The following is a 24,762-nucleotide window of genomic DNA, read 5'->3' as shown; positions in this document are numbered from 1 at the left end:
CAAATAGCTCATGTAAAATGAAACACTCAGAAGATTATGTATAAAGTGAAGAATGCCTGTTGACCACCACATTTTTTTCTATCACAGTAAAGCCTGGCTGAGTCAAACTGATCTGACACATGTGGTGCTTTAAATAAGGCTTTTTATATTTAGAATTCACAGACCCAAAGGAATCTACTCTAATGTTAGTCGAGAAGCTTTTAAGAGTGGTTCCATTCTTAGCACCTACATTGGGCAGATCACAACCACCTGCAACTCCAGTTCCAGAGCATCTGATGCCTTGTTATGGATTTCATGAGTACCCACACATACACGGTTCATATGCACACACAAATACACGTAAAATAACATAAGTATTTTTTGAAAATTTGAGTCTTTTTTTTTTTAAAGGAGGTTGGTATTTTTTGAGGCAAGACCTCTTCCCTCCATGTTTCTTGTGCTAGGACTATAGGCCTACTCATGATGCCCAACTTTTTCTATAATTTGATTAGGGAGGAAGGCATTGCTGGGGAATTAAACCCAGAACATTGCATATCCTAGGCAAATTGTCCACCATTAATTTGCATGATGCCTCACAGACAGACATGGTACTGGAGAGGTAGTTGAGAGTTCTAACTGGATCAACAGGCAGCAGAAAGAGACCTTGCCTCAGTGGGTCTGCCTTGAGCATGAGACCTCAAAGCCCACCTCCAGTGGAGACACTTTCCCTAACAAGACCACACCTACTCCAACAAGGCCACACCTCCTAATAGTGCTACTCCCTGTTGGCCTGTGGGGGCCATGTTATTTAAATCACCACACCCAGCTAGAAATTTAATTTTTTTTATTCTTTTTTTTTTTTTATTCTTTTTTTTTTTTTATTCTTTTTTTGAGACAGGGTTTCTCTGTATAGCCCTGGCTGTCCTGGAACTCACTCTATAGACCAGGCTGGCCTTGAACTCAGAACCCTGCCTCTGCCTCCCAGAGTGCTGGGATTACAGACGTGTGCCACCACCGCCCGGCAGAAATTTAATTTTTAATATGACTAAGTATGACTAACTTATTTTAAAATTTTTTACATGGTTATATTACAGTAATATTTCTAATTTAAACCCGCAAATGTGTAGCAAACACTAGATGGAAAGCTTTTATGTACACCATCTTATCTTTGTGAAGTGGATAACCATTTTAGAGTTAAAGAAACCAGAAGCCAGGTATGGTGCCTCATGTGTGTAATCCCTGTACTTGGGAGGTTGGAACTGGAAGATTAAAAGGAAGGAGTTCAAGGTCATCTTAGACTATATCATGAGTTCCAGGCCAGCCTGAGTTTTAGAGTGACTTCCAGATCAGTCTTAGATATAGAAGCCCAGTTTCAAGACAGAACAAAATGGCTAAAATGATTAACTATAGCTGAAACATTTAGATAAATAAATAGGAAATTTATAGCAGAATAACCTTAGTATTAGACTAAGTATTAGACTTGGTGAGGAGAGAAAAGAAATCTTAAGATACAGTAAAATATAATACTAATGGTTTCTCGATCCAGATTTATGCAGGGAAAGGAATTTTAATGTTTCACACTGTTCATTTCTCTCTCTCGTGACTGTGTGCTCAGACATTCAGTTGATTCTTTGACTTTTGACACACAAGCTGCACTAGTTTATTTACCATCTCCCTGTTCATAAGATATGCTGATTTAATAACATTAGAAATGTAAGCCATAGACTAAAGTTGCTCAGAGCTTTTCTTACTAGAGAAAACCTAGCACTTATTAAAATTAACATTTATTTTTCATTATTAGTCAAAGTTTGATTTTAAGCTTTCCTTTCATTTAGAGACTGCAGAATCCTCTGAATTATATTTGGTTCTCAGCAGTTACCCAGCCAGGCGCCATGCTATTCTTTACATGCCTTGTGCTTTTAATCTTGTGATTTTGGCTGTATATGTGGGCAGATGTGTGCTGATTTTTTTAAGTTCTTTAGAACCATTATAATTGACTGTATATTTTGGACACATACTTTATTAGATTAAATAAAACTATCTTTGAGACAAGAGTTTGTTGTGTAGCCAAGACTGTTCTTGGTCCACTTAACTCAGCCTCGTAAGTACTAGGATTACCAGCATTCCTTGCCATGCCTGGCTGATGATACTTCTTAAAATGAATTACATGTCGTTTGGGGTAACATGTCATCCCTTGGAAGTTAGAATCAAAGAAATTGAGTATTAAATATAAGTTTAATTTTGAAGGCTGTTAGCTATCTTCTTTTCTTCCTGTCTATTCATGAAGCATAAACTGTATTACAGACTTCATGCCAAAATATTAAAGCAGCACCCAGATGAAAAGGAGAGATGAACATCAGCTACTCTAGGAAAGTCACAAGTATCAATATTTGAATCAAACTAAGCTTAAGAATTAAAATTTGGGGCAGGGCAACGTATTGCATGCCTCTAATACCAGCACTTGGAGGGAGAGATGGGCAGATCTTTGTGAGTTAGAGACCAGCCTGGTCTACATAGTGAATTCCAGGACACCCAGGGCTATGTAAAGAGACTTTGTGTTTTAAGTGTATGAGCCAGGCTGTGGTGGTGCACGCCTGTAATCCTAGCACTCTGGGAGGCAGAGGCAGGCAGATTTCTGAGTTCGAGGCCAGCCTGGTCTACAGAGTGAGTTCCAGGACAGCCAGGGCTATACAGAGAAACCCTGTCTCGAAAAACCAAATCAAAAAAGTGTGTGTGTCTGTGTCTGTGTCCGTGTCTGTGTGTATATTTGTTTGAATTTGGGCCTAGCAGAATTGAATGGCTCAGTGCATAAAGGCACTTGCTGCCAAGCCCAATGATCTGAGTTTAATTCCCAGGACCCACATGTTGAGAGAACCACCTCCCACAAGTTGTTCTCTGACCTCCATATCTGTGTCATTGTCATGGCATATATGTGCACCCACACATGCATGCATACACAAATACACACACTTAACAAATAAGTGTAAAGAATCGAAAAGGAAATAAATATAATTAAAAATTTTAAACAGTTTTATAGGTCTAATTTTCTTGGGAGGAGCGTTTGGTTTTTTTGTAGAGAGAATAATTTTAAATGTTTTCCATGAATTTTAAAATTTATTTATTTTATATTCAAAACTGATTTTTAAATATTACCTATTAAAATCTTTTAAGCTTGAGAACAGTCCTGTTGTTGTTGTTGTTGTTACTTTTATTTTTTTACAGTCCAGTCATTATCCCCCTCTTGTTCTGCCCTCCCACAAGTTCTAATCCCGTTGCTCCTCCTTCCTGTCTCTAAGAGAATGTCTCCCCCCAACCCCCGGCCTCACTACTCCCTGGGCTCAAATCTCTCTAGGGTTAGGAGTGTCTTCTCCCACTGAGGCCAGACCAAGTAGTCCTCTCCTGTATATGTGTCAGGGGCTCAGACCAGCTCATGTATGCTGCCTGGTTGCTGGCTCAGTGTCTGAGAGATCTCATAGGTTCAGGTTAATTGAGACTGCTGGTCTTCCTATGAGGTCACCCTCCTCCTCAGCTTCTTCCAGTCTTTCCCTAATTCAACCACAAAAGTCCCCGACTTCAGTCTAATGGTTGGGTGTAAGTATCTGAGCCTGCCTCAGTCAGCTGCTTGTTGGGCCTCTCAGAGGACAGTGATGCTAGGCTCCTGTCTGTAAGTACACCATAGATAGCATCAGTAATAGTGTCAGGCCTTGGAGCCTCCCCTTGAGCTGGATCCCAAGTGGGGCTCGTCACTGCCTTTCCCTCAGTCTCTTATCCATTTTTGTCCCTGTAGTTCTTTTAGACAGGAACAATTCATGGTCAGAATTTTGACTGTGGGATGGTAACCCCATCCCTCCACTTGATGCCCTGTCTTTCTGCCGGAGGTAGACTCTACAAGTACTCTTTCCCCACTGTTAGGCATTTCATCTAAAGTTCCTCCCTTTGAGTCCTGAGAGTCTCTGACCTCCCAGGTCTCTGGTGCATTCTAGAGCCCCCCCCCCTCCACTCCTAAGGTTCATATTTCAATTCATTCTGCTGGCCCTCAGAGCTTCTCGCCTGGCTCTCCTTCGCCATACCTGTCATGTTCTCCTTTTCTCCTCTCTCCCTTCTCCCAGCCATGTCCCTCCTTCCCTCTGCCTCCCGTGATTATTTTCTTCTCCCTCCCAAGTGAGATTAAAGCATCCTCACTTGGGCCCTTCAGCTTGTTAACCTTCTTGAGTTTTGTGGATTGTATCCTAGGTTTTTTGTACTTTTTTGCCTAATATCTACTGATTAGTGAGTGCATGCCATGCATGTCCTTTTAAACACACACAGAGTTGGTAACAAATACAGAAAAGCAAACTCATTTTAAAACATGAAAAACAAGCTGGTGGTGGCACATACCTTTAATCTCTGCACTTGGGAGGCAGAGGCAAGTGATCTCTGAGTTCAAGGCCAGAACCATCTACAGAGTGAGCTCCAGGACAGCTACACAGAGAAACCTTGTCTTGAAAAAATAAAGCACATTGAAATCAGAAAAGACAGTACCCATAGAGCTATTCCACTTCAGAGAGGCAGTGTCATCCTCATGTACTTGGTATCAAGGTTATTAAGGCGCCTTAGTCATCCACATTATAGCTTTATTCCTCCACTTAGGACCAAAGGCGAACATTTCCATAATCTAGCAAAGGAACAAGTGTTCCCAGCTAACATCCCAGTTTGGCCCCAGAATTTAGCTATTGAGATGATGTTGAGTTTTTCATTGCCAGTGGTCCTCGGATTGTTTCCCTACTACCACTTTTGCTGTAAAATTAAATCTAAATTTTGTTCAAAAAGAACATATTTGAAAATAAACTCTGACATTTAAAATCATGGGTTCATATGAGAGAAAACTTTGAATGAGAGTGCCCCATGGAAGAAACTGAGTCCTGATACTACAGGAGGTGAGAGGGGAAATGAACTCAAAGTCAGGCAGGACTCTGCTCGTAGATGGGCCGGCTAGACACACTCAAAACTGGGGCAGCATCTCCTCCACATAAGGCCTTCCTCTATTTGGACATGGAGCCAGAATTCCCAGCATTCTATAAAGAAATTTCCATCCCCATAAATCAGGCCACAAAGCACCAGGAGCCCTCCCAGAACCTCCAGGTAATTTCATGTTTTCCTTCCCCTTCTGAACACTTGAGAGCAAGAAGAGAAGTAATAACATTTCTCTCTTCATCCTCTCATTCCTGTAGGTGTACCAACATTCGACCAGGAGAGACTGGAATGGATGTAACAAGCCGCTGTACCCTTGGAGACCCCAACAAATTGCCAGAAGGGGTTCCCCAACCTGCTCGCATGCCCTATATCTCAGACAAACACCCTCGGCAAACCTTGGAAGTGATCAACCTTCTGAGAAAGCACCGGGAGCTATGTGATGTGGTGCTAGTTGTGGGCGCTAAGAAGATATATGCCCACCGCGTCATTCTGTCAGCCTGCAGCCCCTACTTCCGAGCAATGTTTACAGGAGAGCTGGCAGAAAGCCGGCAGACAGAAGTAGTGATCCGAGACATAGATGAGAGGGCCATGGAGCTACTGATTGACTTTGCATATACCTCCCAGATAACTGTGGAAGAGGGCAATGTTCAGACCCTCCTGCCTGCTGCATGCCTCCTCCAGCTGGCAGAAATACAGGAAGCCTGCTGTGAATTCTTAAAGAGACAGTTAGATCCTTCAAATTGTCTGGGCATTCGGGCTTTCGCTGACACGCATTCTTGCCGTGAGTTGCTAAGGATTGCAGACAAGTTCACCCAACATAACTTCCAAGAGGTAAGTCATGTGCTAGGGAGATAGCTCATTGGGTAAAGTACTTGTCAGTCAAGCACAGAGACCCGAGTTTAGCTCCTGCCAACCAATTATAGGACCCTGGCATGCCAGGAGGCATCTGTAACCCCAGCAAAGACAGAAAGATCCCGGGGCTTGCTGACCAGCCAGTCTGCCTGAAACAGTTTCAGGCTCAGTAAAAAATCTTGTCTGCCTTCAAAAAACAAAGGCAAAAACCGGGCGGTGGTGGCATACTCCTGTAATCGCAGCACTCTGGAGGCAGAGGCAGGCGGATTTCTGAGTTCGAGGCCAGCCTGGTCTACAGAGTGAGTTCCAGGACAGCCAGGGCTACACAGAGAAACCCTGTCTCGAAAAAAAACAAAACAAAACAAACAAACAAACCCAGCATTGATCTTTGGCCTCTACACAAACATGCATGGGGAAAGTGTACCATATGCATGTGTGTGCATATATACATGCTCACATGTATACATGCACACATACACACAACACACATACACACACAAGTTGTACTAAGTGGTTTGAATATATTCATAACTTATTTGGTAAAAGAAGAGTAGGGGGCCAGTGAGGTAGTTCAGTTGGTAAACCTGAGTTCTATCCCCAGGACATTGTTCTCAGACCTCCGCACTCATCTCACAGCATGCATACACGTTCTAGTTGTAGTTGTTGTTGTAGTAGTAGTAGTAGTAGTAAATGCTTTTTAATTTAAGAGAATCATGTGGATTTATGTTCTCCTAATACCTGCCTTGTATCAAATAAATAAATTACTATAAATTCTAAGCCCGTTAGTGAGTTTTAAAAGCCAATTTTATAGCTACCCACAAAAGGTAATTTTTTTCCTAATCATTTTCATGAAGAGCTGATAATTAAGCCAAAACATGGTTTATTTAGGCACGATAGGACATGTGCACCATAGAAGTGGTTTCCTACAGCACTTCCCTCCTGATTAGATGAATTATTTTGACAGGGTAAGTTACGCACCATACTACTTGGTAAATAGTTAAAAAAAAAAAAAACAAGTTTAGATAGTACCAAAACAATTTTCATTAAAATCACTATTTTTCACTTATTCAACATGACATGAGACAGTAGCATTAAACAATTCCTTTATGACCTGGAAATGAAGAAGCATTTTTAAGTGACCAATCTAGAATGGCTAAACATTAAAATCTATTAATTTTATTATATACAGAATTTTTCTATAGTACTAAGACAAAAGCCAAATATAAATTAAGGGAAATATTTGCAATTTGTATCACTATCAAAAGGTTAATGTACTTAATACATGAAGAATACCAATAGATCCTACCCTTGAGTAGCAGAAAACTAGACAATACACACACATAGAGAAATTCAAATTGTCCTTCAGTATCTGAAAGTCCACTAGTTTGTTCAAAATAACAGAAAGACAAATTAAAACTACATTAAAGTACTTTTTCCCTCCAGCTTTGTATTTTGAGACAGTGTCTTATTTTTAGCCCAGGCTGGCCTTGAACTCAGCACCATCAGTCCTCAGCCTCTTAAATGCTAAGATTATGAACACATGTACTGTATCTGGTCAAAGAAGCACTTTCAGGTTATAGATGTCCTTAAATGTAATCATATACCCTCTTGGTAAGGCTGTGGACCCATAGGTACATTGCTGGTATGAATAGCGTGGGGAAATTTAAAGACTCTATCAAAATTACTTTTTTTGTTGTTGTTGGTTTCAAACTATAATGATCTGCCCACCTCTTCCTCCCGAGTGCTGGGATTAAATGCATGTGACTCCACCACCTGGCTTCAAAATTACTCCTTATACCCACTTTTAATCTCAGCATTCTCTGGAACTTATGTTCCACATATTAGAGGGTAGGCGAATTTGAGAACATATGTTGGAAGTCCATGCTCAGTGTTGAACAGGCATCTCTTTTGTGGCTCTCTATTCCTTGAGGTTGGGCTGAGAGTAAAAGTTAACTCAACACTGTAAGTAAGACTTTAAAAGTCTAGTCCTGAGGGAGGGCATGGAGCGACGGCTTAGCACTTAGAGCACTGGCTGCATCCAGCACACAAATAGCAGCTAACAGAGGTGCGTCACTCCAGCTCCAGAGGGTCCAATGCCCTCCTGGCCTCTGAGAGCACTGCACACTCACAGTGTACAGACATGCATGCAGGCAAAACACTCATACATAAATCACTCCTCACAATCAATAGTAAAAACAAAACAAAACAAAAAACAAAACAAAACAAAAAAAAAGTCTAGTCCTTTTAAGTGAGATGTAACCTAAAAGCCATAAAGGAAGAAATTGGTAGATTCAGCTTTTTAAATATTTGAAACTCTTTAATACTTAAAACAGCCTATTAAATGTGGTCAAATAATCTACACCAGTGAGAGCCCCTGAAGTGAAGAGGGAGAGCCTTGCAGCCTTCCCTGTACTGACGGGTGGTTAGCAAAGGAGTGACCAGCAAAGGAGACTGACTGGGTCGGAAGTGCCAAGAGTTTCTTTTAAGAAAACTCTCAGAGCTGGAGCAGTGGTCAGGACTTACAAGCACTGGTTGCTCTGGTAGACTTGGGTACAGTTCCCAGCACCTACCTGGGAGCTCACTATTTATAACTCCAGCTGAAGGGATCTGGCACCCCCTGACCTCCGTGGGCTCCAGGCATGCACGTAATATACACACATGCATGCAGGCAAAACATACACTTTTCAAAAGAAGGCTTAACATATGTTGCATGTATTTATTACCTATATGTATATCGTGTGACCAGGAAGTTTCTAAAAATTAATATTAAGGTCATTGGCCTTAAGGAAATACAAGCATTTTGAAACTAGAAAAGACTCAGTTTAGTAAGGAATCCTTACTAATCTGAGAACAATTTTGGTATTGTGTATCTTTAAGAAGGCCTTAACATTCTTCCAAAATTTCATCAGAAGATAATTTCCCCCCTCTAATACATAGATTAAAAACCTAATAGAGCACTGACAGCAATCCTGCTTCATCCTCCCAAGTGCTGAAATTCCTGGCATAAGCCTCTATGAGCAACTAATTTTGTACTTTTTAACGAAAAAAACCTTCCATTGTGTACACCGTATTTCCTTCGTTTGCCCGTTGACGGACACCTAGACTGAGTCACTCCCTTGTCTGCTCTGAGTAGCACTGGCGGTACCCATGAGTGTGGTGGTGTTGCTGTCTCCTGACTGAGTCCTTTGACTGTGCATTTGTCATGCAGCAGATCACTCTTTCTTTCTGAGAACTTGCATACCGGTTTCTATGGCAGACAGGTTAATGTACATTCTTAGTACTTGTGCATAAGAGGTCTTTCCTACCCTCATTTTTTCCAGCATTTAATTTTGCTTGTTTTCTTCATTATAGCCATTCTGATTATGGCAAGAAAAAAAAATCTCAGTGTGACTTTGTGGTGCTTTGTAGTGCTGGGCATAGGACCCAGGGCCTTGCAAATGGTAAGCAAGGCCTTTACCACTGGGCTATATCCCTAGCCTAGTAACATTTGGTTTTTAATCTATGTATTAGAGGGGGGAAGTTATCTTCTGATGAAATTTAGGAAGAGAATTTAAGAATGTTGAGGCCTTCTTAAAGATATACAATACCAAAATTGTACTTAAATGATGAAACTGGGAACTACATAAGTAGACAGATACAACCATCCCTGAAATTTTGCAGGCTGTGAAGGCCAGAACTCTTTTTAGAACTAGGGCCGAATGTTCTAGACATTGTAGAACCACAGCATGCAAATAAAATATAAAATACATTGCTCCCAGTTACATATAAATTCCACAGCACATTATTTGATGGATAGATAGGTTTGGGTTTATAGGGTTGCCCCTCCACCCCTTCCCACCCCCCACCCCCAAAAGTCTGGCAATCCTGCCACAGAAAGTAAAATGCAACCATGTTCATTACTAGTTATCTGGCTAGTGTAACTAAGTGTAAAGGTTACATTTTGACTATACTATACTGGACCCTAGAAAGTCAGATAATTTAAAACATTGTGTTATGAAAAGGTAATAACTACAACCTCTGCTTAATTTTGTGACTTGTATTTTCCCTGATGTTTTTGAAGAAAACATTCTCAATCAAATACTTAAAATATTATTAAACCCTATCATATTCTGCTTTTTGATGAACAAGAAAAATAGCCCTGTCCCAAAAACAATCCATCGTGCTCATTAAAGGCAACACCAGAGTTTGAACTTTTAACAATAACCTGCTTGTGCTGTCAGACATCACATGCAGTGTAATAGAGAAACCACCTAGAGGGTAGCAATGACTGCTTTCTTCCTTCTCCCTTTCTCCCATCATGACAAACAGACTTGCAAGACCTTAACTTCCATGACTAGCCTGTGTAAGGAAATAGCCTGGTTGCCATGTCATCTCCATTCTGACAGTTCTCTAGACTTGGGTAAAAGTAAGCATGGGTGTATTTATAATTTCTCACTAGAATATTATCATGGTGATTTGGTCCTTAAAAGTTGCACTTGGTCTAATTCTTTCTTCATTATATTCATGCTTGCAGAGTTGATGTATCTTCATTCTTTTGGAAGCTGAGACCATGATGTTTCAGCTAACCTTAGTCTGGAAGCTTTTCCTGACATTTTAAATGTCTCTTACTACTCTGAAACTTAAATTTAGTATGGTTATTCAGCTTATTTTGAACACAAATTTTTATTTTATTCATTAATTTCTTAAAGGGAAAAACATTTAAACTAAATAACAATTAGTTTTGGAAGCTGTTTGTACATTTTTCTATTCTTTGTTCCCCTTTGGAACTGTTTTTTTTTTTTCTCCCTGTTTTAAGCACCAACTCCACTGTAGTATATAATGTTGCTCTGTGACTAAAAACAAAACAAAATAAAACAAAAAAATATAGAGGCAAAAATTGTGCTTATAGGTTTGTCTCCTTTTCTGTTACCTAAATCTGAGCAGGTAATGGAGAGTGAAGAATTCATGTTACTTCCGGCCAACCAACTCATTGATATAATATCTAGTGATGAGCTCAACGTCCGCAGTGAAGAGCAAGTGTTCAGTGCGGTGATGGCCTGGGTCAAGTACAGTATTCAGGAGAGACGTCCCCAGTTACCCCAGGTAAGGGGCCAAGGGCTTCTCTCAAAGAACTGCTTCCTACTCGCAGAAAAACTGTCTTTGTAGAAACAAAGCAGGCTATGACTCTCCTCATAAGCCTTTGACCTACATGTGATTGCTTATTGTTGTGAACTTACTCTGTTTGAACTCTTACACAATTCAAATATTATATAAGATCACAAAAAAAGACAAGAGTGCATCTGCTCCATAGCTTGGAAATCCTGCCACACTTTGAACAGGAAGCGCATGGATGGACTGAGGCTGAGTGGTCACTAAGTGAGGTGTTTAAGATCATTCTGGTCATGACTGTAAATCATCTCTTTATCCAGAGGAGAAGCGTTCCAAGACACTTAAGAGATGCCTAAAACCTTCAAACTTTCCTTGTACTATGGTTTTTTTCAGTATATATATATATATATTCTGTGATAAAGTTTTATTTACAAATTAGTTCCAGTAATGAATAACAGTTATTAATTATAAACAGGGTATTTATAGTACTCTACTGTAGGAAACGTTACCTAAAACTTATTTTTATTTCTGAAAATTTTCATTTATTATTGCCTGACTAAGTTGATAACCAATAACTGACAACACAAAAAGCAAAACTGAAGATAAAGGGGAAGTATTTTGTTTATATTTATTTTATTATCTTCTATGTATGAATGTTCTGCCTGCATGTATGTATGTACATCACGTGTGCCTGGTGCCCACAGAGGTCAGAATAGGGCTTTGGATTCCCTGGGAATAGAGTTACAGACGGTTGTGAGCTGTCATATGGATACTGGGAGTTATGACCAGGTCCTCTGCACAACTTTTAACTTTTAAACCTTCTCTCTAGTCCTGGAAAGTATATTCTTTAGCAGTCCAGCAGGATATACTAGTTAATGAACTTGAGTCCAATTATAGAAGAACTCATAATGTTGTTATAAGCTACAAGTAGAGTTTTAAACAGGCGCATGCTTTGGTTTTGTGACTAGTCCACATCCCGGGTAGCCTAGATAGAACACATCTTAGCTGCACTCCTTTTGCTTTCCACCTCTCGTTACTCATTGCGTCCCATCGGATCCCAGAACACTTGGCTCCGCAAGTCAGGGCGCATGAGTCATTACTCTCCCAGCAAACTAATGGGAGCTCATGCCTTGATTGTATTTATTGTCTTGTAGGTGCTGCAACATGTTCGCCTGCCTTTGCTTAGTCCCAAGTTCCTGGTGGGCACCGTAGGCTCTGACCCCCTCATTAAAAGTGATGAAGAATGCAGGTATGAGAAGGGGAGAAAAACCAGCAGCTAAGCATTCCTGAGTCCCGCTGCTCTGCTTACTGGTGTTGCTTCTCAAATACTGTATTTCTTATGCCCAAACCAGGGTTTTCTTGTGGACTATGGTCAAGAAAGAGAGGACTGAATTCTCAGTATTTTGTTCTATTAATTTTCCTGGTTATTTTTTAATGTGTGATGGTTATTGGAGTAGAAGTGGCTTAAAGTAGATTTCTAAGTTTTGATGCAAGTTTTTCTTTGCAGAGTCAATCCTCTACTATTATTTTTCTTGAAATAAATTAAATAATGCTATATGTCTGTCCTTGAGCCTTTCTCATTGATACACAATGTCTCACTGAGGAATAGCATAGTTTTACTCTGAAGATTGTAGACAGAGTTAAAGCCCTGTCTGTCCCACCGAAGCTTTGGGAAGGTCATTGATAGAGCTAAAAGAAAGCATTTCTAAATAGTCTTAGAAGAAAACCTGACTGATTTACTTTTTTCTTGCTGAGATTAAAGGTGAATGCCCCCACTGCCCAGCTAAGATTTGTTTTCAAATCTGAAACCTTTTGGCATTTTAGTGACCTTCCCATCAACTAATATACTCCAGATATTCTGTAAGTAAACTATGTAAGTTAAAGACTCAGGTCTAGTCAGTACTCAGAACTACTCAAATCACACTCTTCTTTGTGCCTCCCCTTGACAATAAAAAAATTGGAATTATCCCACATTCTAGTATATAGGTAGGGATATAAATCCATTGCATTCTTGCATATTGGCGGCGGCGGCGGCAGCGGCGGCAGCAGTAGCTGGTCCAGCTGAAGGGCCATCAGCGGTGGAACCAAGGCGACACAGGGTCCAGTTAGGCCCTGCGCCCACGACCACTGACCTTCGCTGACCAGCCGGGCGGCAAGCAGCTGCGGTTCTGCCCAGCCTTTCGCTGCACGGAAGCCACTTCAGAACTCGGCTTCCCGCCAGTCAGGAGAGACTCACCTCCATCTTGATTCCAGGCTCCAGAGATCGGACAGACTGAGGTACACAAACATAATCCTAGGCCCAACACCGCAGGGGTCTGAGCCTGACGGGCATTGGCCTGCACCCAGGCCCTGGGCTGTTCGAGTGGCCATCGGGGCGCCAACCCAGCCAGGAGTTTTTTTTCAGGACCCAGAGTGCTCGGGAGGGCAGAGACGGCTAACAAGCGTAGCCTGAGGCTAACAAAACGGGGGTCTAGGCCCCAAAAGGCACAGGACTGACCCCAAGAACTGCGCGGCTTGGTGGGCCATCTGTGTGTCAACCCGCCCAGGAGGTTATTAGCACAACAGACTCTCCCGGTGCTTTCGGGGAGCGCGGATGCGCACGCCCGCCATCCGGGTCACCTGGCGGACCCAAATAACAGTCATAGCCCTAGGGGAACTTTGCTCGGACCTTGGCCTCCCAGGCTTTTGCCTGGACTCAGGGCCTGGGCGACAAGGCTAACCTAGTGTGCGCCAGCACGGTTGGGGAAATCAGCTGCCCAGCGGAGTGAGCGGAACACAGGGGAGGTCACAGCAGCATACACCTTCGGAGCTCCCTGGGGGTGCACACGGGTTCCATCTGGTCCACAGACACAATCTGGGGCAAGGCCTCAGGCAGAAGCCCTCAGGTCAACTCTCTCCACTTCAGATCAGCCTGGGTGGCCGCACCACATCTCCAGGTCCCTCAAGAGGCTAGTGGGGGCTTCCGGGCGGCCAGCTGGGAGAAGTCGGTGTGCTCCAATAAATCCTGTGGGCCCCAGCGGGAGCCTTCAGGTGCCTGCTTCGGGATCTCAACAGCCTGGACAACAGCACCCTGTCTACAGGCAGTGCAGGGTGTAAGCTGTGCACCAGAGGCCAACGGGGAAGGGGCAGCTTGCACTGGTGAGTCCAGCACTGACAAGACCAAGTAACACCAGTGAGAGCTAGATGGCAAAAGGCAAACGCAGGAACGTCACTAACAGAAATCAAGGCAATATGGCAACATCTGAAACCAATTCTCCTCTACCAGCATGTCCTGGATACCCCATCACACCAGTAAAACAAGATTTGGATTTAAAATCACTGGTCATGATGCTGGTACAGGAACACATGAAGGACATTCAGGAGAAAATGGATCAAAAGTTAGAAGCCCTTGCAAGGGAAACACAAAAATCATTGAAAGAAATCCAGGAGAATACAAAAGCCAACAAGGAGGAAATGCAAAAAACACTTAAAGAAATACAGGAGAACTTTGCTCAACAGGCTGAGGTCATGAAAGAAAAAACACAAAAATCTCTTAAAGAATTACAGGAAAGCACAAACAAGCAAGTGAAGGAGCTAAGCAAAACCATCCAGGATCTAAAATCAGAAGTAGAAACAACTAAAAAAACTCAAAAGGAGACAACTTTGGAGATAGAAAGCCTTGGGAAGAAATCAGGGGACAGAGATGCAAATATCAACAACAGAATACAAGAAATAGAAGAAAGAATCTCAGATGCTGAAGATTCCATAGAAACCATGGACTCAACAGTTAAAGAAAATGCAAAATGCAAAAAGCTTGTAACCCAAAATATCCAGGAAATCCAGGACACAATGAGAAGACCAAACCTAAGGATTATAGGCATAGATGAGAGTGAAGATTTACAACTTAAAGGGCCAGCAAATATCTTCAATAAAATTATGGAAGAAAACTTCCCTAACCTAAAGAGAGAGATGCCCATGAATATACAAGAAGCCTACAGAACTCCAAACAGACTGGACCAGAACAGAAATACTTCCCGTCACATAATAATCAAAACACCAAATGTTCTAAACAAACAATGTACTAAAAGGCCAAGTAACATATAAAGGAAGACCTATCAGAATCACAGCAGACTTTTCACCTGAGACTATGAAGGCTAGAAGGTCCTGGGCAGATCTCATGCAGACTCTAAGAGAACACAAATGCCAACCAAAACTACTATATCCAGCAAAACTCTCAATCACCATAGATGGAGAAACTAAGATATTTCACGACAAAACCAAGTTTACCCAATATCTATCCACAAACCCAGCCCTAAAAAGGATAATAGGAGGACAACACCAATACAAGGAGGGAAACTTCACCCTGAAAAAAGCAAGATAGTAACCTTTCATCAAACCCAAAAGAAGTTAAGCAATCAAATTTAAAAAATAACGTCAAAAATGATAGGAAGTAACAATCACTATTCCTTAATATCTCTTAACATCAATGGACTCAATGCCCCAATAAAAAGACACAGACTAACTGACTGGATACGTAAACAGGACCCTACATTTTGCTGCTTACAGGAAACACACCTCAGGGTCAAAGACAAACACTACCTTAGAGTAAAAGGCTGGAAGACAATTTTACAAGCAAATGGTCTCAGGAAACAAGCTGGAGTAGCCATTTTAATATCAGATAAAATTGACTTTCAACCCAAAGTCATCAAAAGAGACTCTGAGGGACACTTCTTGCTGGTCAAAGGAAAAATACAACAAGAAGAACTCTCAATCCTGAACATCTATGCTCCAAATGCAAGGGCACCCTCTTTCATAAAAGAAACTTTATTAAAACTCAAAGCACACATTGCACCTAACACAATAATTGTGGGTGACTTCAACACTGCACTTTCCTCAATGGACCGATCAGGAAAACAGAAACTAAACAAGGACACAATGAAACTAATTGAAGCTTTGGACCAATTAGATTTAACTGATATATATAGAACATTCTATCCTAAAACAAAAGAATATACCTTCTTTTCAGCACCTCATGGTACCTTCTCCAAAATCGACCATATAATTGGTCACAAGACAGACCTCAACAAATATAAGAAGATAGAACTAATCCCATGCCTCCTATCTGATCACTATGGAATAAAAGTGGTCTTCAATAGCAACAGAAACAACAGAAAACCCACATACACGTGGAAATTGAACAATACTCTACTCAATGATACCTTGGTCAAGGAAGAAATAAAGAAAGAAATTAAAGACTTTTTAGAACACAATGAAAATGAAAACACAACATACCCAAATCTATGGGACACAATGAAAGCAGTGCTAAGAGGAAAACTCATAGCCCTGAGTGCCTCCAAAAAGAAAATGGAGAGAGCATACATTACCAACTTAATGACACACCTGAAAGCCCTAGAACAAAAAGAAGCTATTTCACCCAGGAGGAGTAGAAGGCAGGAAATCATCAAAATCAGGGCCGAAATCAATCAAGTAGAAACAAAGAGAACCATACAAAAAATCAACAAAACCAGGAGCTGGTTCTTTGAGAAAATCAACAAGATAGATAAACCCTTAGCCAGACTGACCAAAGGGCACAGAGAAAGTATCCAAATTAACAAACTTAGAAATGAAAAGGGAGACATAACAACGGAAACTGAGGAAATCCAAAAAATCATCAGATCCTACTACAAGAGCCTGTACTCAACACAACTGGAGAATCTGGAGGAAATGGACAATTTCCTTGACAGATACCAAATACCAAAATTAAATCAGGACCAACTAGACCATCTGAACAGTCCCATAAAGCCTAAAGAAATAGAAGGAGTCATAGAAAGTCTTCCAACCAAAAAAAGCACAGGACCAGATGGTTTCAGTGCAGAATTCTACCAGACCTTCAAAGAAGAGTTAACACCAATACTCTTCAAACTATTCCACAAAATAGAAACAGAAGGAACACTACCCAATTCCTTCTACGAAGCCACAATTACGCTGATACCAAAGCCACAAAAAGATCCAACAAAGAAAGAGAACTTCAGACCAATTTCCCTTATGAACATCGATGCAAAAATACTCAATAAAATTCTTGCCAACCGAATCCAAGAACACATCAAAACGATCATCCACCATGATCAAGTAGGCTTTATCCCGGGAATGCAGGGTTGGTTCAATATACGGAAATCCATCAATACAATCCACTACATAAACAAACTCAAAGAACAAAACCACATGGTCATTTCATTGGATGCTGAAAAAGCATTTGACAAAATTCAGCATCCTTTCATGCTTAAAGTCTTGGAGAGAACAGGAATTCAAGGCCCATACCTAAACATAGTAAAAGCAATATACAGCAAACCGGTAGCCAGCATCAAACTAAATGGAGAGAAACTTGAAGCAATCCCACTGAAATCAGGGACCAGACAAGGCTGCCCCCTTTCTCCTTATCTTTTCAATATTGTACTTAAGGTACTAGCTCGGGCAATTCGACAACATAAGGAGGTCAAAGGGATACAAATTGGAAAGGAGGAAGCCAAACTATCATTATTTGCAGACGACATGATAGTCTACCTAAGTGACCCAAAAAACTCCACTAGAGAGCTCCTACAGCTGATAAACAACTTCAGCAAAGTGGCAGGTTATAAAATCAACTCAAGCAAATCAGTGGCCTTCCAATACTCAAAGGATAAGCAGGCTGAGAAAGAAATTAGGGAAATGACCCCCTTCACAATAGCCACAAACAGTATAAAGTATCTTGGGGTGACTCTTACCAAACATGTGAAAGATCTGTATGACAAGAACTTCAAGACTCTGAAGAAGGAAATGGAAGAAGACCTCAAAAAATGGGAAAACCTCCCATGCTCATGGATCGGTAGAATCAATATAGTTAAAATGGCCATTTTGCCTAAAGCACTATACAGATTCAATGCAATACCCATCAAAATCCCAACTCAATTCTTCACAGAGTTAGAAAGAGCAATTATCAAATTCATCTGGAACAACAAAAAAACCCAGGATAGCTAAAACTATTCTCAGCAACAAAAGAAAATCTGGGGGAATCAGTATCCCTGACCTCAAGCAATACTACAGAGCAATAGTGTTAAAAACTGCATGGTATTGGTACAGTGACAGGCAGGAGGATCAATGGAACAGGATTGAAGATCCAGAAATGAACCCACACACCTATGGCCACTTGATCCTCGACAAAGAGGCTGAAAACATCCAATGGAAAAAAGATAGCCTTTTCAACAAATGGTGCTGGTTCAACTGGAGGTCAGCATGCAGAAGAATGCGAATTGATCCATCCTTGTCTCCTTGTACTAAGCTCAAATCCAAATGGATCAAGGACCTCCACATAAAGCCAGACACTCTGAAGCTAATAGAAAAGAAACTGGGGAAGACCCTTGAGGACATCGGTACAGGGAGAAAGTTTCTGAACAGAACACCAATAGCGTATGCTCTAAGAGCAAGAATTGACAAATGGGACCTCATAAGGTTACAGAGTTTCTGTAAGGCAAAGGACACCATCAAGAGGACAGATCGGCAACCAACAAATTGGGAAAAGATCTTCACCAATCCTACATCAGATAGAGGGCTAATATCCAATATATATAAAGAACTCAAGAAGTTAGACTCCAGAAAACCGAACAACCCTATTAAAAAATGGGGTACAGAGTTAAACAAAGAATTCTCACCTGAAGAACTTCGGATGGCGGAGAAGCATCTTAAAAAATGCTCAACTTCATTAGTCATTAGGGAAATGCAAATCAAAACAACCCTAAGATTTCATCTTACACCAGTCAGAATGGCTAAGATTAAAAATTCAGGAGACAGCAGGTGTTGGAGAGGGTGCGGAGAAAGAGGAACACTCCTCCACTGCTGGTGGGGTTGCAAATTGGTACAACCACTCTGGAAAGCAGTCTGGCGGTTCCTCCGAAAACTGGGCACCTCACTTCCAGAAGATCCTGCTATACCACTCCTGGGCATATACCCAGAGGATTCCCCACCATGTAATAAGGATACATGCTCTACTATGTTCATAGCAGCCCTATTTATAATTGCCAGATGCTGGAAAGAACCCAGGTATCCCTCAACAGAAGAGTGGATGCAAAAAATGTGGTATATCTACACAATGGAGTACTATTCAGCCATTAGAAGCAATGAATTCATGAAATTCTTAGGCAAATGGATGGAGCTAGAGAACATCATACTAAGTGAGGTAACCCAGACTCAAAAGGTGAATCATGGTATGCACTCACTAATAAGTGGTTATTAACCTAGAAAACTGGAATACCCAAAACATAATCCACACATCAAATGAGATACAAGAAGAAAGCAGGAGTGGTCCCTGGTTCTGGAAAGATTCAGTGAAACAGTATTTGGCAAAACCAGAACGGGGAACTAGGAAGGGGTGGGAGGGAGGACAGGGGAAGAGAAGGGGGCTTACGGGACTTTCGGGGAGGGGGGGCTAGAAAAGGGGAAATCACTTGAAATGTAAATAAATTATATCGAATAAAAAAAATAAAAACAAAGACTTGCAAAAAAAAAATAAATCCATTGCATTATTTTCTATGACCTCAAGATTGCCATTAAAGAGAAATGCAACATTTGAGATTATGTTTGTCTTTTAAATGTGAAAAAGTGACTTGTGAAGTCACTTTGGAACAGAGTTGACTGCTGGCACCTCCCCTCCCCTCCCCTCGGCATTTGGCCAGTGTTTACTGTGTGCTACCCTTCCTTCATCTGTACAGTAGAGATAAAATAAGTACCTATTCGGCAGGGCTATTAATTACTTAAATGTATATATTAAGAGCTTAAAACAGAAACCAGAAGGTAGCAGTATTGTTGCTGTTAATTTGTTGGATGCTAAGTGTTATCTTGCTGTAATCTGACTAGGCACCCTTGGTAGAATAGAGGATGACTGGTAGGAAATAGGTCTTTCAAGTTTGGGGAACCAGAAAAATCTCAACTTTTAGTTTGACTATTTTTTTTTATTTCTGTTTTGTATGCTGTTTAAGTTGCTAGTAGGGTAAATAAAATTAGGAGAAAAAGACATTTTAGGGTTATGCCTAGCATGGGTCATGTATGAGTAAATTACTCAGTGATATATGCGTATGAAAATGCATAGTGAGAAGTTAGAGCTGTTGAGTACACATTTGCAGTTGAAGTATAACCGAGTAACGTACATAACCAGGCACTGACTCGCCAAAACAATTCACATACATACAAAGTACTGTACCGTGTATAATCTCTAAGTTAGTCTCCTAAAGGAACATTGGAAAACTTTGTTCAGTAGTCTAGTTACATTAAGCCATTCATCTGATACTACATAGTTAGTACCTTAGTATCAGTGACCTCAAGTATCATTTTGCCCAAAAATTTTCAGCCCTTTCTGATGTGGCTCTTTCCTGATATTGTAGGACCTAATAAAAATCATTAGAAAATAGTGACTGTGCAAGCCGGTAGTCAAGTGGTTAAGATATTGTCTGCTCTAAGATTGTTGAACTTAAGATTTGCACTCAAGCTGTGGTGTTATGCAGAAATGGCCGATCCACTCAGGATTCAGGGTGGTTTGAGTCATGGCTCTCGTGTTTGTGCAGTTTTAGTACTGACTGGCACAGGGTTTGGTTTGAGTTGGGCTTGTTTCCTTTTGCCAGCATTTGTTTTCTTACACCATATAGGGACTTGCAGTGTTTCTCAGCCATTGGAATAAGTATAACATTTCTTTCCACAGAGACTTAGTAGATGAGGCTAAAAACTACCTCCTGTTGCCTCAAGAACGACCACTAATGCAAGGGCCCAGGACCAGACCTCGGAAACCTATCCGATGTGGGGAAGTACTCTTTGCAGGTTTCAACCTTCCTTACTTGTTTTATTTAGGTTTTGTTTTGTTTTTGTGTTTTTTGTTGCTGTTATTTGAGTTTGGTTTTATTGAGATAGAATTCCATGTAGCCCAAGCTGTCCTGCAATTTTCTGTGTTGTATAGACTGGCCTTAAACTCATAATCCTCCCACTTCAGTCTCCTAGCACTAGAATTTTAGGTATAATATACCACACGTCCTATATAGGCTTGAATTTTAGTATACTGTGATGAAACCAAATATCTTCTTAATATTTGAAGAATCATTTAGATAACTGTGATACTTGCTATCATAAGAATCACATAGTAACTCAACAGTGCTATGCTTCAAAATAGTACTCTGAAAATCCCATCTAAAAAAGGTCACACAATGCGTGTTTGTAGCATGCATTAGTTATATAGTTATCGCTATATAGTTAGTCACTATATAAGTTATATAAACCTATATAGCAAGTCACTTCAGAATTACATGGAGGTGCCAAAAACATTATCTTCTATAAAGACTTTCCTGACTCTTTTGAAGTTGGTTGAGCTCAAGACAACCTGACATACTGTTTTACTGCTGCTATTGCCGCAGCCTGGGACCATTTTAGACTTTAAGGTGTTTGCTCTGATGTTGAAATTCCTTCAATGTGCCCATTTATGGATTTCACACTTAAGCAAATTACTCTACACATATTTGCTATGCTCTAGTACTTGGTGAGTCTTTTGATTTAAATGAAGCAATAATAAAGTAAAATTATATTGCATTGACATTTGAAATAAAGAAAATGAACATTTAGGTCTGTCTAGAAGATGATTAATATTATTCTGCTTTTAATGTGGCTCAGTAATCATTTAACACCATGTAGAAACTAGTAGTTTCAAAGTATTTTAAGCTTAAAATAAGCTTGGTTGCTTTTTGTTTTTTAAGCTTTAGAGTCACTCTTATTTGTATTGAAGTGAACATGATTTGAAAGTAAAACAAATTTAGCATTATCTGCCATTACCCATTGGTATTTCCTGCTATTCCCCCAGTGGTCATTTAGGAAAGGATGATGGAACTTGGCTTGGCAGTCATTCTAGAGCTTGCTCACTGATTAGCCTGTTCAGGCTGCCATAACCACATACCGTAGACTGGGCAGTTCACACGAATGAACAAACGAACGAAATGCTGGGGACTGTGAGCCAAGCTCCAGGTACAGCTCAGGGACTTTGCTGACTGTTGGTGACTCCGACTTGTCCCTGACTTGCTTCTGCATGTGCTGGGTTAGTCAGAGCATAGGGTCATAGTGAGGTGAGCAGTCGGCCTCAGGACAGGTGTTGTCTTAACCATTTCTGTTGCTTCCTAGTTGGTGGCTGGTGCAGTGGAGACGCCATTTCCAGTGTTGAGCGCTATGATCCCCAGACCAATGAGTGGCGAATGGTAGCTTCAATGAGTAAAAGGCGATGTGGCGTTGGGGTCAGTGTTCTTGATGACTTGTTGTATGCAGTAGGTGGCCATGATGGATCCTCATATCTCAATAGTGTTGAAAGGTAAGGTTAATTTGAAAAAATCTCTATTGACCCTATGATTTTGTTTGAGGTATTAATTAAAAAACATCTGACTTACAATTCCATGGTATATTAATAGTCTAGACTCCTTAGCATGACGTATGAGACCTTTATGGTCTGATCTTTACCAATTTTTGTCTTCTCTTCCCCACTGGCTAACAATCATTCTCTAAGCATGCTACTGCAGGTATTGCAAACTACCTGCAGCTCCTTGGACATACTGTCTTCTTTCCTCCTCCTGCCCCTGCATGTACACATGCTGTTCTGCCCACCTGGAATATCTGTGCCCCTTTAAGGCTTACAAGATTTCAAATGTTACTTCCTGCATAAGACCTTCTCTGACCACAGATGAGCTACTCATTTCTCTGCTCTTTCATAAGTATTTTAAGCATGCTTGTGCATACCGTACTATACAATTGTTGAGATACTTGGAACACTGGAAGTTATAGGGAAAGATTTTTTTTTCTTTTAAGTTTCTTGTTGCCACATGATCTCTTTCATTAAGCCATATAGATCTGTAGTGAATGTCATAGTTCCATAGCATATCTATAAAAAGTTTTACATCTAGTTCTGGACATTGTTTGTAGATATGGCATAGGTAAAAAACAAAACCAGACAATCAAAAACAGAAGGGTTGGCTTTATAGATTGTGGAGGGAGATACAGTAGGGGGAATGTTGCCTAGACTTAAGTCAGCGTGCCAGTAAATAAATCAAAATACAATGACTAAGTATTTGTAGCTAAACAATTAAGTCAGTATATATCAAAATATCTAAAATGTAGCTAAGGTGATATATAGAGGCAAACGTAGGAATGAACAATATGCTAGACACATTTGAAAATAAGAAAAAAGAAAGTAAGAGAGGTAGGGAGTTGCACATATCTGTGATCCTAGCACTTGGGAGGCTGACGCAGGAGAGTGGAGGGTCACAAGTTTGAAGCCATCCCAAACTACATAGTGAGACCCTGTCTCAAAGAGGAAAAAGAAGGGAAAATGTGCTTTTAAATCAAGAAGTTATAAAGAGCAACAAAAATCTAGAAAAACAGGAAAAAATGAGGAGGAGGAGGAGAAGGAGGAGGAGGAAAGAACAAGTAATGAAATGTTTAAAGTAAACATGGATATAGCTACAAGGGCGGGCACCTTGGTTGTCTTTCACTTTGGGTTTCCAGTGGTTAAGGGGTCTGCACATGCCAGAGAAGCACTATACTGTTGAGCTATGTGTTCAGCCTTGTGATTCCTGTTTCCAATTATCAAAGTATCGGAAACAACCTAAGAATAGATGCATAGGAACGTGATTAGGGACTGGAAGGACGTGGCTCAGTGGACCATGCTGAGAACTCAGCCTCACAGCTAGCTCTAACTCCAGGTGCAGGAGCTCCAGCACCCTCCCCTGGCCGCCATAGGTACTGTACTCATAAGCGCATACACAAGCAGTGCATTGTACACTGCAGTATAACAAAATAGCTCAAAGGAAAAGAGTCTATAATTATATTAACAAACTGAGACCTCAGAAATACATCAAAGGAGGAAACTGCATGCTGTGCAGTATTATTTACGTAAATAAGACATTTTTGCATTTAAATAAATGCAGATGTGAATAACATTTCATTGCAAAGGCTTAAAGGATGTATGCCAGATCCAAATGGGAAGAAACTAGAACTGATGTGGGATTCTGTAGCATTCTGATTTTTTTTGTAAAGGGAAAAATATATTCAAAATAAACATTAAAAATAAATTTTAAAAGATAAATTAAGCAAGGATGTAGGTCTGTAGCAGTATAATTACTAGCATATGGTCTCTCAGTTCAATCCCCATTCATATGCTTTGATTGTTAACCAACCTGTATTTGAGGAAAAGAACAGTCCTTAAATAGAAATATATGCTTATATGTTTGAAATATAAGCACAGCCAAGCTCTTCCATGTAGCACAAACTCTTTGTGTTCTTGGCAGATATGACCCCAAAACAAACCAATGGAGCAGTGATGTGGCCCCCACAAGCACCTGCAGGACAAGCGTTGGTGTGGCAGTCCTCGGAGGTTTTCTCTATGCGGTGGGTGGACAAGATGGTGTCTCTTGCCTCAATATAGTTGAGAGGTAATTTCTTTTTAATCAAAGTAATTTTCAATTCTTTTTAGTGGGCATACAGAGTTCTTTGCATTTTTATGTAGCCCTAAATGGCCTAGAGCTTACAATGAGAGGAAGGGAGGGGTCAGAAGGTGACTTGGTAGAATTGATTCTCTCCTTCTACTGTTCTATAGCTCCCCATCTATTCTTTAATTGATTAAAATACATTTGTGGTGAACATGATGTATTTAACTATTTAAACCATGTTGAATGGCTAAGGCAAACTAATTAGCTGATTATTACCCTACATACTTTGAGAGTTTCAGTGAAAACACTTTTTACCAAATTTTCAAATACATGACCTAATAACCTCTGACCATGTTGTACTTTAGATTTCCTGAACATATTTTTGACCAGCATGTCTCTGATCCTGCCAACCCCTCATCCAGCCCACTGAGAGTGG

General features: G+C 40.6%; 1 protein-coding gene across 2 annotated transcripts in view; it reads left to right on the top strand.

The window, feature by feature from the left end:
* Klhl20 (kelch like family member 20) overlaps positions 1–24,762 on the top strand; it is a 47,189-nt gene that overhangs the window by 13,904 nt on the left and 8,523 nt on the right. For both annotated transcript variants that reach the window (XM_052200282.1, XM_052200283.1), the window contains exons 3-8: positions 5,190–5,763; positions 10,708–10,866; positions 12,027–12,121; positions 20,576–20,691; positions 22,033–22,216; positions 24,186–24,329. In XM_052200282.1, coding sequence (XP_052056242.1) covers positions 5,190–5,763; positions 10,708–10,866; positions 12,027–12,121; positions 20,576–20,691; positions 22,033–22,216; positions 24,186–24,329 — 1,272 coding nt within the window. The remainder of the gene's footprint in view (positions 1–5,189; positions 5,764–10,707; positions 10,867–12,026; positions 12,122–20,575; positions 20,692–22,032; positions 22,217–24,185; positions 24,330–24,762) is intronic.

This window comes from Apodemus sylvaticus, chromosome 12 (genome assembly GCF_947179515.1).
Source record: "Apodemus sylvaticus chromosome 12, mApoSyl1.1, whole genome shotgun sequence".
In the NCBI taxonomy this organism is placed as follows: Eukaryota; Metazoa; Chordata; class Mammalia; order Rodentia; family Muridae; genus Apodemus; species Apodemus sylvaticus.
This window is presented reverse-complemented; position numbering and strand designations above follow the sequence as displayed.